Source organism: Pezoporus flaviventris, unplaced genomic scaffold, assembly GCF_033815535.1.
Source record: "Pezoporus flaviventris isolate CSIRO_AGI_PZ_B2104156 unplaced genomic scaffold, CSIRO_AGI_Pfla_v1 ptg000016l, whole genome shotgun sequence".
NCBI lineage: Eukaryota > Metazoa > Chordata > Aves > Psittaciformes > Psittacidae > Pezoporus > Pezoporus flaviventris.
Genome location: NW_026892564.1, coordinates 1,600,316 through 1,616,046, shown reverse-complemented (window position 1 = coordinate 1,616,046; position 15,731 = coordinate 1,600,316). Strand labels below are relative to the sequence as shown.

Below are 15,731 nucleotides of genomic sequence, written 5' to 3'. Positions count from 1 at the left end.
AATGAGGAAGATGGCACCACCGTCCTTATTAGCTGTCCTGCAAGCGGTTGTAGGCTGCCATTAGATTTCCCTCTCCACCTCTTCACCAGGCTGTAGGTTCAGAACTCCCTCAAAACCCATCCTCACAAATAACATGTGTCCTTGGCTGCTGACCGTTACAAAAACCTTCAGCTGTAGTTGGATCTCACCGCCCTGCTTGAGCAGCACCCTGGTATCCCAGGTACTGCCTCTCCAGGCACAGGCATGACAGTTCCCCAGGGCGGGCAGACCACACTTTTCCCAGTACATCTATCATGTGTATTTGTGAAAACCAAGAAACAACCAGCAGCAAGATCGTTTTTCTGGCCTTTGCTAAGGCTGCCGAAGGGTATTTTTTGATGAAGATGCTGAGATTTGTACCTCCAATCTGCATAGTCTAAATCCATAGAAAAGCGTACTGGCAGCTGCTCATGTGAAAATCAAGAGACAAATTCAGGATATGGACTCCCTCACCTTTTGTTTTGTTTTGAATAAAAATGTCTACCGTCTATCCTTTTTTTCACACAGGTCACAACACAAGTTCTGAAAGTGGCAGTGAGGAGTCCAAGATTGCCTAGACCAAAAAACAGGAGGTAGGGGAGGTGACATCTCACCCCATGCAAACTGTGGGTGATGGTCCCTGGCTTTTCGTAACTCTGGGAGGCTATTTAGGAATATGTATCTCTTACCCACCTTTCCATCTACATCTTGTCCCACTGCCTTCTGGTTCTGCAGCAGCAGGAAGAAATATTTTTGATTGCCTTGCTGGGGACATTGGGAGTACTTTACCGCTGTTACTGCAAGGCTAGGCTGGCAGGGTGCGGAAACTACTTCACTGACCTTCACAAGGGCTAAAAATAGATCCACGTTACCTTGTCAGAGCAGGCAGGACTCGGAAGAACACTTGGTGAACACAGCTTCAGTGCTGTAGCCAGCACTGGCTGCTCAGTGGAGCCCAGCTGTCTGAAGAGGCCAAGCAGCTGGGCGCCGATACTATGGGAAACTGGGGATTTGGGAAGGGACAAAGCAGGAGCTGAAGTGAAATATTAAGTAGGTGGTGCTAAAACTGAAAGGAAAATGAGACTGTGAAAAAGGTCTGCCAGCCAAGGTCACAGTGTGGAAATATAATACCCATGTTAATGTAAAGTCCGGTGTCTTAAGTTTCCCGTTCAACACTTTTTAAACACAAGCAGTTTTGTGTTCAGACAGAAAACACAAGCCCTGCTAATTTGGTGTGCTGTGCTGTAACCACGGCATCTGTTTTGTGGCAAGTCTCAGGCTTCAGTACACTTGTGGCAGGTTATTTATGTTTTCTCCATTAAAACTCTTAGAAAATTTACTAAATATATTAAAATACACTCAGGTAATTGTACATTAGCAAGCAGAAAGCCAGGAATATTTGCAGTCAGAATTCCCTTGTTCTGTTGTCCATAACTTTATATATAGAAACCATTATTTTGACATAAATTATTGACAATGGAGTGTAAAATATGACAGAATTAAGTCAATTAAGTCAGCCAGCTTTTGAAGCATTGGATAGGTTCAGCTCTTGAACCTGTTTCTAAGACTGTTGTTTCTGTAACTGGGGTAATTTTCATTGACTGAGAGTACAATTCCATGAGCATTTTCTCTGCTGGCCATTAAATAATATTTTTTTTTTTCTTCCCAAGAGTGAAAATGATCTGGATCACTTCATTGATACTCATAGCACCATGGTTCTTAGACTGAGACTACTGTGGAGAATGGGGCATTATGACACAAAGCTGGAAGAAGGGAACTTCTTAATGTGACAGTGAACCTACAGAAGGTTTTGTTGAAATTCATTCTTAGTAGCAGGAACATTTTACAGCATCTTCAAATTATAGTTTGATATTTCTTTGTACTATTTTTCTCTATTAATTGGGTCAAATGAGATTTCCACTGAGAATTTCATTAGCTCATAACTGCTCAAGTCCCATCACATCTACTTAAACTGCTTTTGTTAATGTGTTTGGTCACCGAGGGTGAACAAAGAATCATACTATTGCGCTCAAAATTCTCCCTGAATTTGGTGCAGATGTCATAGTCGAATACAGGGGAGTACAAATGCAAGTATAGCATCTTCCTGAGAATTTACTGGGACATCTTTGGGAGACAGCATTGAAATACTGTCTCATCACTCAAGTAACTTGAGTTTTATAACTCATGTACCTGTAAGAGATCTTTAATTGCTGGTTTTGAAAATTTAAGACTCTTCAAGGCCTAAAAAACCCTCTCAAGTCTGAACACAAGTAAGTTGCTTCTTTTCTAATACAGATTCAGAGTGCAACAAGCAAGAATGTACTTTTCAAATCCATTTCCTCAATGACTCAAAGGATGACATGCGAAAGAGAAGCTGTGGATGCTCCCTCCCTGGAAGTGTTCAAGGCCACGTTGGACAAGCCCTTGGGCAACATGGTCTAGTGGAAGGCGTCCCTGCCCATGGCAGGGGGCTTGGAATGGGATGATTTTAAGATCTTTTCCAACCCAAACTGTTCTATGATTCTAAGTACTGAGAAAGGTGAGCTTTTAGAACAGAGGCAGGAGAAAGCCTGCCTTACTTACTTACTCCAGGAACTTAGTGAACTTACTCCAGAAGAAAACCTGAAGTAAGCTTTTATGGGGAAGAGATTCTTCATGCTTATTTCCAGCTGTCACCATTAGGTAACTCATTATATCGTCCAAACTTCATCTTTTACCAGTGCACCTTAGATTTTCTCCGCAGTGTGTCAGTGCGTTATTAATTTACTTAATGATAAAAACATTTCAGATTTAAACATGGAAAGAATGGTAGCTCATTTCTCATTTGGGATGCTGTTCTGGATTATCTGCACATTCATGCAAACACCACATTCATTTACAACAGAAGACAAAGACCAAAAAAATTACACTTTTCAATCAATTCTGGAATAGACCAAAACTCATGATAATTTCACAATTTTAAACATAATAAATTCATTATTTATCCAGCAATAGTTAAAAATGAGATAAAGCTGTATTTCTTTCAAAAGGAAAAAAAACTGTGTTCCATCATACCCTAACTTCCAACCTAAAACTGCTCCATAATGAATCAAATAATCATACCCAAATATATATTATTGCATGATATAACATGAAGATATTTGATCAGGGTTCATTACAATACATATTTCTATGGAGTGTTTTCAAAAGAAAAAAACAGTAAATTAAATTTTACAATTATTACGTTTTCAAATTCATAGGGCAGAAAGTAGTAAGCATGGAAACAGAAAGTTAATAGCAGCAAAGAGGAGCAAACAGCAAGATATTGCTAGCTATCACAAATCCCAGAGACTGAATACAAGTGACAATACTACACTGTGTAATAAAAGTGTAAAAGATCCACAAACTCTTTGTAATCATATATACACTGGTTTAGGTGTTTCATTCAATCCATATAAAACATTAAGTAATAGGTTATTGCCACTGTTTTCTAGAATAGAAACTTACAGTTTATTTTAAAAAATACAGCCAAAATAGAATTTACCAATTTAGGCAGCTTTCAAGACATCCACAGTGATTTTGCTTTAATACAACAGCAAGACAATTACAGTGACGTTGTGGTGCTTACACTGAAGTGGCCATACTAGCAAACTGCCACCGCTGAACAAACCAGACTGGTTTCAAAATGAACAGACTGACTTTCACCCACACTGGAGAACACACAAAGACAGTAACTGCATGGACAGGTAAGGTTGTAACTGCAGAAAGTATTGCAATAAGTGTACTTCTGAAAAGTTTAAAATATAACATTATTTGTACCAGGAACTTAACTGGTATGAAACAAGCAACCTAAACCCAAGGGTTTATGTACAACATACACTTCCATGAAGAATGTTTGAACCAGTAAGCTTATTATGTGTGTAGCATCACTCCCATCTTTACAAGACAGGATTCTGAAAAGTATAAAATTGTTATGCCTTTCATGTAATTTATATGTAATATGATTTTTCCTGCTCTGAACATTGACAGATTTAAAGTTGTTGAAACTAAACTTGTCCTTCTGTTGTCAGAGAGACTTTTTATTTTTTGGCTAGTGAATGTGACAGCTTGGTAAATCCTGATGGGTTTGAAAACTGTCAGACTGCTGAAGATCAAAAAATTGAAAAATAAATCAAAGACGAAAAGGTCACAATAATGAGATATTTTAATATCCATGATGAAGTGAACTTTAATATTCACATTTTTGTTAGCTGATTAAAAACGTTACTCAGCAACAGGAAGGAAACCAGCAATATTAGCCAGCCTTTCATCTAGGAGCAAAGAACATTAATTCACAAGGCTAGAAATGACAATAAATCATAGGTATTGGAAACACTGAAGGTCTGAGATGAAGGTAACAATATGCTCCATTTAACTGAGCAGCAGTTATCTTAAAAAAGCAAAACAAACAAAACCAGAACTTGTGTTTCGCCTTCCTATGAGCTGTTGCGTTATTCTCAATGACCACAGTGCTTAACATCCAGAAATAAGGAAGAAACATGTTCATCCCTGTATTAATTTACCTGTTTTAAAGCTCCCATTCCTGAGAAAACCCAGTTATGCCTCATTCCTTATCAAAAGCATGAACTTATAGCTTAAGAATGATTAATGATTTTTAAATGATTAATGAAAAATCTTCATAAGCAAAGTAACACTGAAGCAACAACCTGCAGTATGGTATCCAGCTTCTAGCTCGTCATGAAGACGAGAAAGATTACTTGTCAGGCAGCATAGAGCAGCTGCACCTTACCTTTAAATCAATACCTAACTTAGGATGAAAATTTATTGTTATGAAAAAATGTAAGAAAACTTTTTGGATAAAAGGTTACTTACCAGTAGCCAGAGCTCTTTGCAATGTGCTGTGTGCACAGCTGCTTTGTGGAGGTCCAAATGTCAGAGGTATCCAGAATCATAAAATGTTTTTTGCCCAACAAACACCTGAATTTAAACAACCTGATGGGAAATAGGACCAAGGTTCTTGTGCTTTTGAGTTAACACATCCTAGGAAAGTAGTCACGACCCAGCAGTCAGTGGTAATGGCAGGGCACATGTTATTGAAGTAGGCTAACTCGTATGCAAACAGACTAGGGCACAAAGAGGAAGCAAGAATAGAAATCGAGAGAAAATAAGGTTCTGAGGTCATCTTATCCAAAACAGCACTCTGACAAAAAAAGAAAATTAAAAAAAAAAGGCAAAACCTCAGCATACCACCCATGGAAAGCAGCTAAATACCCATCAGGGATTAAAAGGATATGCAGAGATGTGGTTAGGAAGGCCAGGGCTCAGCTAGAGCTGAAATTGGCCAAAGATGTCAAGAACAAGAAAAAAGGGTTCTTCAGATATATATGAGCAGTAAGCAGAAGCACAGGGAAGATGCAGACCTGTTGCCTAACAGGGCAGGGAAAATACTCAGTGGTCATGCTGACAAGGCAGAGGTTCTCAGCATCTTCTTTGCCTGTCTTTACCAGTAGAGCTGGACCACAGAGCACAGGATCAAATAGCTATGACAATGTGTTGACCCACCAGCAGTAGAGGAAGGACTGGTCTGCAGCGTCCTGCAAGGGCTCAACTCAAAAAAATCCATAGACCCAGAAGAAATCCACCCAAAGATATTAAGTGTCTGACACTTGTGCAAGGCAACTGTCTATAATCTTTGGAAAATCTTGGAGATCTGGATATAAGAAAGAATTTGCTTATGCTGAGAACAATCAGTAATGGCAACAACTTCCCCAGGGATGCAGTGGAGTCCCCACCAGTGGAAGCTTCCAAGATGTGACTGGACAGAGTGCTAGATAATCTCATCTAGGCTCCCTTTCCCATGGAAGGTTGCACTGGATGATCTTTTCAGGTCCCTTCCAACCTGGACTGTTCTATGATAAAAAGGAATGAGCCAAAGGATTCAGTCACTGAGGACTAGTATCTGCAGAAAGACTCGTATTTTCTGTTTGTCTCTGAAACGGGACAGTCCCATGCAAGAGGCTGTGTGAGCCGAATCTTTTGACCAGCTGTAAACCAAGAACTGTGTATGACACCTGAGGCTCAAACGATGGAGTAAAAGATTTCTGTAAGGATGGGAGAGAGATTTGCACAATGTACTGCGTTTAGAAGGGAAACAAGACATCATTTCTGTCTTACTATTATCTGGGTTACATGAGTGTGGAGAATACTGGAGTAAAACTCTTCCAAGATTATTAGAATGCCTGGGAAACCACTTTCCAAAATACTCAGGAATAATGTGCTGTCAGCTTCCTTAAAAAGTTTAACACAGAGGACTGTAAATCTCCCATGCCTGTTAGTGCTAGAAGCAGGTCAAAGACAGCAAAGGGCTAGCAAGTAGGGTCAGAATTTCCAAGAAGAGATGAAGAGTTATACACCTGCCATCTGCAACTTGGTCCTACTGATGGCAAGCTGGGCCTCTAACCCTTGGGGAGAGAACAAGCACAGTGTATCGGCAGCAACTCTTTTGTACATCCATAAACCCTGCTGATGAGATGCATACCTCCCAAGACCCAACAGTCCTCACATTGCTCTCCAAGGGGACCCAGATGAAGAGCTTGAATCCTGCATCCTTTGAAAGGTGGAATGTGGGAAGAGCTCAGCAGACATGGCCAGCTCCGACACTGAAGGCAGGTCAGTACTCCAGCAAGTCAGTAAATGCCAGGGCAGAGCAGGGCGGATGCTGCCATCCCATCAGGGGTCCTCCGCAGTGAGTGCTTTGTCTGTGGTGTTGGCTGTGACCAATCCTGTAGTAAAGCCTCAAATTACATAGCTTGGGTGGAAGAAGATCCAAACAGCTCAGGTAGTGGAATTGAAAAGAACACAGAAACTCAGTGTCAGAGGCAGTTCTCCAATTCTTTTTGGCTGGCTGAGGTCCTCAGGTGCTGAGAAAAACTACAGTAGCCTCATCTAGTAGTCTCCTGGTGTTAGGGTGGCCTTGGACCTGCTGGTGCAGAGTGGGCAAAGGCCCCCATTTAAGATGATCTTTTGGCTGAGCAATTCCTGGTGCCATCATATGTGTGTTGCTGAGGCTCTTCCTCACCCAGTGTTGCTGGAGAAAGAGAAGATTCGTGATAAACAGAACTCAGCCTCGATCCAAGATTTATATAATCCTGAATTCTAGCATCAGAGGTAGACCACTACTTCTACTATGATAATTTTAATTTCAAGCAATAACTATTAAATGTGCTAGGGATGTATAAAGGCCCACTGAAAAATGAAGCAAGAAGTAACTGTATGTCAGTGTGGCACATGCCTCAGGATAGAAAACAAAAAACATCCTTAGATGTAGCTATGAAGTATGTATGATTCAGGCAACATATATGAAGGATCAAGACCCATTTCTATAAGGAGAGGAAAAGCAGCTGAGACCATGCTCACATAGGGAGGGGCACTGAATTTGACACACTCAAACTTAATAAGCATATAAGATTGGCTGGAAAAGAGAACTGCATAGCCAAAGGCTAACAATATTAAAAAAAATGAAGACGTGAACACAAGAGGCATCTAGAGTGTCTCCACTGTTGTGCACCGAGTACGACAGAGGAAGTGGTAGTGTGAAAAAGCTTTAACTTCTAAGACTAGAAAAAGTGGGATGATGCTGTCTTTGAATACCTGCAGTATACACTTCTCTATTAGTTTTCCATAGTATAAAACAGCTTATGTCTACCAAGAGGTAGTACTACAACACAGTATTCTACTGCACCCACAGAACAGTCAGTATTGGTCAACTGCAGCAACCTCTCATCAAAGTATTTTAAAAATGTGAACTTTCTCTACTTTCCAGCGTTCTCTATTGCCCAGTGTTTCATTCAACAAGAAACAAATCTCTCTTTAAAACAAATGGGAAACTAAGTTTGGTTATAACAGTCTTGTTGCCATGGAAACCCTGACCTCTTCAGGATGTTTGATCATGTATTTTCCATTTGACCAGTAAGAAAGAACTAGTAGCAAAACAATGAAAACACAACTCAGAGAGAAAAGTTAATTTATTTCTCTAAACCATCAAACTAAGTTGAGATACCTTAGTTCAGTCATAGCTTCTTCAGTTTCTTCACAAGCTTGGACTTCATAAACAAATATTCCAAGTTATCTATCTATAAAAATAGGATGGACAATTCTTGACTTTCTTCAGATACCAAGTAAATTTACAAGTCCTTGAAGATCAGATGAAAAACAGGAAGCGATCCTATATTCCTTAATACAGTCCATCACGTTTCCCAAGTGTACTGGAAAGGAGGAATATTAGCCTTCTTTGAAAAGGTGCATGGGAAGGCTTATTGCCATCTCTTGGAGACAGGGTATGCATTTACATCACCATGACTGCCATGGTATGGAATACTTGACTAGTACTTTTATATGGTATGACTGATTATCTGAGAGTTGTAGTCCGTTGTCTCCATTCGCAGAATATATGGGATGATGCTGTCAATCTGAACGTTGCCAATTAGTCCTGCAAAGAACAGCTCTTCAGTGATGGCAGCACTCATCAGCCTCAGAGCAGGCAATCTGAGAAGAAGTCTAGACAGTCTAGAAAGTAAGTTGGGTAAAAAGCGTTAGTTTTGGTCACAGATTTTGGTGTTATTCATGATCGTGTTATCAGTAAGGGGAAAAAATAACAAGTGACAATACTGGCCAAAATTTGCTGTATCTAGTTCATGAAAGGCTTAAATATTTAAATCAGGAGAGTATTAAATTTATGTTCAAGCATGTCTTTAAACAGTACAAAAAACATGATTATGCATGTCAATTACAGGGACAGTACCAGGTTTGGACTTAGACTAAATGAGGAAATAGTCCAAGTAGGTGCAATTCAAACATTAAAAATATTTATTTCCAATATTTCATTTTGGAAATGAATAATGAATTAGTAGATAAATAATACTCATAATATGTATGAGTACCTGCATAATAGTTCAAGTGCTCTAAAGATCATTTCTTACCTTTATGGAAGCAAGAAGAAAATGTACATATTTATTACAAGAAATAATCACCAGTGCTCTGAAAAAAGAATCAATCAAGTAAGTTTACAGACCTGTAAGTATCATCTGGATATGCTTTTGTTACGTAGTCTTGGAACTCCATGTAAGCTCTTTCTTGAAATTTCTCAATCTGTACCACATTTTCTAGACCTGGATGATCTGAAAAAAAAAAAGCACTCTACATTGTTATACCTGTTCTAGATAAAACACACTAAAATGCATACAGATTATCTAACTGTAAGCATACCAAAACCATCATTTGGTAGCTGTAGCAACTTCACACTTTTAGTGGAGGACATTGCTTTAACTCACTATACTTCTTTTCTTCTATGTTTATATTTTGTTTAGTTCTTTATAAGTTTGACCAGACATTTTGAAGAATTGCCTTGGTTTAAACCACAACAAGAGTTCAAATAAAGGTAGTGCTTGCAGTGTTACATCAATCTCAATCATACAGCTCTGTTCTCTATGTAGCAGTGTTTCAATACACTCACATTTACTGGACAATTGTATGCACAAATAGCATTTGGGTGGGATGCAAAGGATAAAATTAAGATCAGCGGAAAAAGCAGAATAAAAGGCTATGAAGCACTTGTTTCCTAAAAACTGAAGAAGATACGGAGCAGATCATTCTTTTCCAACTGTTTGGTGCAAAATTTTCAAATGTGCTAAACATTATTTTTAGCTTAAACACTTGAAATGTAAATCTTGCTAAAATGAAAGGATATTAACCTAACTGTCAAGTCACATTTGGAAATTATTACCTGCTGATTCTGAACACTTTATGTGGCCTGTAATTTTTATTGTCCATCCATCTATCTTAAATGTAAATATTTTACTGTCATAGCAGCATGACAAATCATGTAGATTTTTTTCAGAAATGGATCATAAATGAGCTGCCAAATGATGTCAGATAAAAGATTATTTATAACAATCCTCCTCTCCAAATATATGGCCTTTCGTCAAGAAAACCAGGAGGTTTTGGCCTAGAAGCTTTCAAAACAATTATATAAATCACTGGACTTCCTTGAACACATAGCTTCACAGAGGAATATTTCATCCTATGCAGTAATACAGTCATTCCAAAAGCACAGCTTCAAATTAATGCACAGCACAAGAGGTTAGTAAGTTTGCAAAGAAGGAATACATTTTAAAGAGTTGTCACTGACATGCAATATGCATCCCTTCATGATGCTGCTTTTAAAGCAATGTCAGAAACACAGCTAGAAGTCAACTTCTGAAAACAGTAGTTTGAAGACCACTGCTCGTAGACAAGCAGCCACTTATGAAGATGCAAAGTCTTCTCAGCACTCCTTTACGCTCCTCTGCCCAAGGCTGTCTTCTGACAGTCAAAGAGCTGGCTTGGCACAGATGATTTTCAGTAATCTTCCAAGTCTCCAGCTATGGAAGATGGCAAATCGGTAGGGCCTCCTAAAGCAGATGTTTTTACCTTAGGACTCTGCCACATGTGCAACCCAGCCCCATCCTGCAGCAGAGCAGAAAAATCCCTGAAATCATAATGTCTGACCTATGAATCACTGACAGAACATCCCTTCTACTAAAGTTACTGAACATGACTTTCAGATACATGAAGATTTCATTACATGGCTCATAGGATCAATATTGACAACACATTGTCATGAAAGCAGCTACACATCATTTGGAATGCTATCCTGAAAGCATGTGAGCTAAAGAAAATTCATCTCAATCATGTGACTGGATACAGCCTTTTCCCAAGATATGTTTCCTTCTACCTTTTGTGTTATCAAATCTAATTGGCAGGAGACAAATTAACTTCTGATTAAACAAGTAAGTAGGTATCGCTTTGCAAGTGTGAGGTTCACAGAGAAGTATTTTCTGGTGTCTATTCCAGAATGATTCTTCAGACAGGCCAACAGATCATCTCATGAATCCCAGTAGACATTGTGCTAGAAAATCTATTCAGTCACTGTCATAACCAGAGGACTGTTCTTCTTCCATCTTGTAGACTAATCTCCCAGGGGGAAAAATAATTATTATTTTATCTTCACTGTCTAATATATGTCATTAATGTTACTTGGGATACATTAGGCAATCTTCTAAGACAGAAGTAATAATACATGGGAATGTTTGTGGTGCTTATTCACCAGATATGCTACATGTGATACTTATTTCCAAAATATCTATGTGAAGTGAGTGTTTCTGTAATTTTGCATATGAGAACGGATGCTGAGGAAGACGGTCTTTCATACTTTAAAAGCCCAACTTCAATCCATCTCAGCTGAATGTGCAAGAGCACCACTTCTGAAAATTAAACTACAGGTCCTCAGAAAAAGTGCCCTAGAAAGGAGGCACAGAATTAAAAGTGATAAATAAATAAGTATTTTTTAAAACATCAATGGTAGAGGCAAAAGTCTTCAAAGCAACACTCAACTATTTACATTAAAAGATTAACCCTCCTCTTCCTACAGGCCTCATTACAAACCTTCCAAGGCTCCTCAACAAACAAGGCAATAATTGTACAGGTGATAGTAACCGCATAAAATGAAAACAGGCAGAAGTTACATAGCAAAAATTAGTGCAGATTAAAGTTTTACATTTGTAATACTACATACCAGGACTGAAGAGGACGATTGCTTTCAAATATGCATATTCATATCCATCTAGGCAAAGCTTAACCATGCTGTTGCAGAACTCTTGCAATTTGAAGATATGCTCCATTACTAGTTTTCCTCTGTCTGTTGGCAGCTTATCTAAGTCAATACACACATAAATATAAGCCCCCGAGTCAATGCACATGCACAAAATATGGTCACATTGGATTTTTAAAATAAAAATTTTATTAAGAGTCCAACAGTGGGGAATCTGTGCTGACTATGAGCTCACATACTAGGTCTGAATAATCTTGACACCAACAATCATGAACCATAACAAGCTTTTTTTCCCCCTTCACATTGTACAGTTAGGTCTCCTCCTGCCACTCCAGTAACCAGGGGTGGACTAGAACTTGAAATGATCTGAGGAAGGGAAAGACTACTTACAAGCAAACAATACACTACTACTGCAGATCTGCACTCTAAGGGTCAGGGGCCATGAGATTAGGTTAGTGTACAGTGTTGTGGGTTATTTCAGTCAGTCCAAGACCATGCTACTGCTGGAAAAGAAGGTGCACTGTACCTTTCATGATTTGCATTTAGGGGAATGTGTAGTTGTGCAGAGCTGTTCCCCTTGGGTCAGCAGTAGCTGATACTGTCCCCTTCACAATCCATCAAACTAGGCTCCCTGGGCCCCACAAACTTGCTATCTCTTGGAGATGCTGCAGCTGGCATGCTACACAACTGGAAGATACTGGTTATGAATTTCTGATTTTTGCATTTAAATTAAATAGCAAAAATACATACTTGTAGTAATGATAAAAACATGATTAATTACAGTACCTTTTTTGGTGAACATGCTTAAAAATTATACATAACAATGGAACTGCTGAAATTCCATTTGTACCCCTTTAAAGACATTCACAAATCTGGAAGTATCTTTAGATGCACATTTAGTCATTTAATCAGTTTGTTTTAATTATAAACTATTATTACTTACAGGAGGATCTTGTGGGTATTTTTAAATCATGAAAACCCCTGAGAAACAATTTTTTAATACCCTCATCATAAAAGGAGAGAAAAAAATCTAGTCTGGTGAGCTGTTTTTCTGCATCCTACCAATCTGTTTTTGCATAGCACTAACAGCCAATTTTCATACATATAACAGCAAACTACCCCAAAATCTAGTTAAGCCTGAAAATGCTAAGATTTTTGTATGTGCATCTACCTTATAAAAATGTGTTAAGACTATGAACAGATGAAGACTACACTATTTTTGATTGCTTAGCTTTTAGTGCTAACAACCTTGTGAATGTTGACAAGCACACAAAGATTATCTCAAAGACTCCTCTACTGCTCAGAACATTTCCTTCGCTGTAAATGAAAAGAGCTGACATCTCTTCCATTTGAATGAATAATATGAAAAAGATGCAGGCTGTAGGATTACTAAAGTACAAAGTATGCTTTGTGAAGATGCTGAAGACTTGCATGTAGTCTAAAGCTAGTGTACAGAAGTCAACAAGCCAAGTTACATGAAGGAAATACATCACCAAGTTGGCATTTAGCTGCTTTGTTTCACAGCTATGAACAGCAAGGAAACACTGAACAGCCTGAAATATTCCTAATTTGAGCTGACAGTATTAACAGAACAGCACAACACTATTAGATATTGCACACACACACACTAAAAACAACCCCAGAAAATGCAATGCTAACCCACATTAGATAAATGGACAATTTATTTTTTTAAGTTGGGAGTTAAGTATTAGCATAGGTGACTTCTGCGAAATTGCTAAAAAAATCCACCTTGTGAACTGTATTTTCTACTGTTATTTTGTTTCTGTACTATCAACAAAACTCTATAAACAGTAAATTTTCATTAACAGCTGAAGGATAAGCAAAAGCTTCTGTGCAGTTCCAAGCTTAAAACCCATGAACTAATTCCCCAAGACTGGCAATGAGCACATCATACACCTTACCTTGCTGTAAGCTGCCATGAAGGTGATTAACAAATGCAGCTAATATAGTTGCCACATTCATAACTTGTGAGCATTGTGCAAGACCAAGCGTGAAAAGTTCGTTCCAGCAGGCTTTTACTAATGATATGCTGTTGTCCTGCCTGTTAAAAATTACAGCAATTTCAGTTAAAAACCCCAGCCATTTGCATTCACTTTTTTTTTGTTTTACCTGAAGAAGGAATCATAAAGTATTCCTCTAATTCAGCCATTGCAACTAGCACCAAAATGAAAGCTTGCATCAGAAACAGTTTTACTTGCACATCAAGACTAAAATACTTGGTTTAGAGAGACTTTTTTAAAGAAGTAATTTTTGGTTTAATGAGCTAAAAGGGGATGGATGGATTTCGATCACAAAAGCTGCAGTTACAGTAAAAGAAAGCGGAAGTGACAGTAAATGACAATGTCTAGGCGCATTCCATCATGCTGGTTTTCTTAGGTTTTACACTAATTTTCCAGTAACGTTTGCATGCATGGACAAAGAAAGTTTGCATTGTTCCTGTACTGTGGCTATAGAACAGACTCAAAGGTCTGGTTTGTTTGTTGTTTGGTTTTTTCCTATACTTGGAATCTGGCATGTTGGTGTAATTTTTAGATTAAAAATATATGTGAAATGGCAAACATGGGATCAAGTTACAGAAAATAGCAGGCAGGAAGCTCAGTATCACCTTCATGTCTGGAACACAGTTTGAAATACAAGACTCCAAAGTGTAAATAGAAGTCACGAGGATTTCTTTGCTGCAAGAATCAGTCCTTAAATTACACTTCATCTGTAGTCAGGGTTTTTTCCCCAAATGCTGAAGCTTAAAATTAGGTATATGAATCCATATTCAGGCACTTCCATATTAGCAACCTAACTTTGAGTACTGCCAAGCATCTCTCACTTGTAGAGCTTAACAAGAGCTCAGCACCTTAAAAAGGAAATCCTAGCAGTGAGGAGGCAACTTCAGGTACCATGTTTCACAGTTTTAGCCAGTAAATAAAAATAATGGAAATTTAAAAGAAGCAGAAGACCTATCAAAGAAGAAAAGCACATTAAAGCCAGGATTTCTACTACAGAAATACAATGGAATGGATTTTTGCAAGAATACTGATGTAATCTTCAAGAACATTTCTGATGATTTACTGCAATACTAATAGGCCAAATGACAAAAGATTAATATACACTTGTCCTGTACCAGATCACAGAGAACTTACCTAGAGCAGTATTTCTTACTATGATCAAGTTCCTGTTACATCAGACATGACACTGTACATGCAGCTTCTACACGTATTTGTCACATCCTCATTTATCTCCTGTCATAGGGACTACGCTGAGGAACACTGAAAATAGGGTGTACTGGCTACTCAGCTGGTATGTGTGTAAAGAAATGTACTGTCTAGAGCACCTTTATGGCTGATCGAACTCAGAGCAGAACTGAATGATTGAATTTAGACCAGAACCACCTGATCAAACCTAAGCAGCCTCAAAAAATGAAGAGTCTGTGTAACCAGTCTCATGAACATTTCAGTAGGAATCTCTCTTACCTACAATGAACCTAATGGAGGAAAATGAAGTAAGCAGTACTTTGGTATCATTAACTGCATCAGTATGCCAAAGCCAACTATCTTGCCAGGACTAAGGAAACTAAGGAATCACTTGGACAGAACTATCTATCTTCTGTATGAAACTATTACTATGGTTTTGTTTTGGCTCATCAACTTCTCTTAATTACTAGTACCATGAATTTCTCTTCATTTTTAAAGTGAAATGGGTGATCCTTCTAAAAGGTCAAAATTATAGAATATGATGTGCTCAAACTAAAAAAAGCTGCATCAGTTTCAAATAAATCTCCACTTAAGAAAAAAAGTTACTATCTTAAGTTCTTCAAAAGGAAAACTGCATATTTATGTTAAATGGTGTTAAATTATACTGTTGCTCATAATCTTGGCTGGGACTGTAAATGGTGAATAGTAACACTATTAAAACAGCCTACTCCTCCATGTTTTTAATTCAAACATAAAAATATATTGGAAAGGAATATATTAAAAAAGCCCCGCAGATTTTCTATAAGCATTTCTTGTTACATCTATTCACAGAGACAGGTCTTCTGTACAACATTTTATTTTTAAAAATATTTGTTGTTGTA

At 38.2% G+C, this 15,731-nt stretch overlaps 1 protein-coding gene across 9 annotated transcripts in view; it reads right to left on the bottom strand.

Moving 5' to 3' along the window:
• Positions 1 to 4,404: 4,404 nt before the first annotated feature.
• The window catches only part of NR2C1 (nuclear receptor subfamily 2 group C member 1), a 52,800-nt gene continuing 41,473 nt past the window's right edge, over positions 4,405 to 15,731 (bottom strand). For 8 of the 9 annotated variants that reach the window (XM_061454589.1, XM_061454592.1, XM_061454587.1 and 5 more), the window contains 4 exons: positions 13,567 to 13,706; positions 11,609 to 11,746; positions 9,068 to 9,173; positions 8,004 to 8,562 (listed from right to left, as the gene is read on the bottom strand). In XM_061454589.1, the coding sequence (XP_061310573.1) occupies positions 8,388 to 8,562; positions 9,068 to 9,173; positions 11,609 to 11,746; positions 13,567 to 13,706 (559 nt within the window). In that variant the 3' untranslated portion in view covers positions 8,004 to 8,387. Of the gene's footprint in view, positions 7,085 to 8,003; positions 8,563 to 9,067; positions 9,174 to 11,608; positions 11,747 to 13,566; positions 13,707 to 15,731 lie in introns of those variants that run through there. The other variant, XR_009743585.1, reaches the window with a different exon arrangement.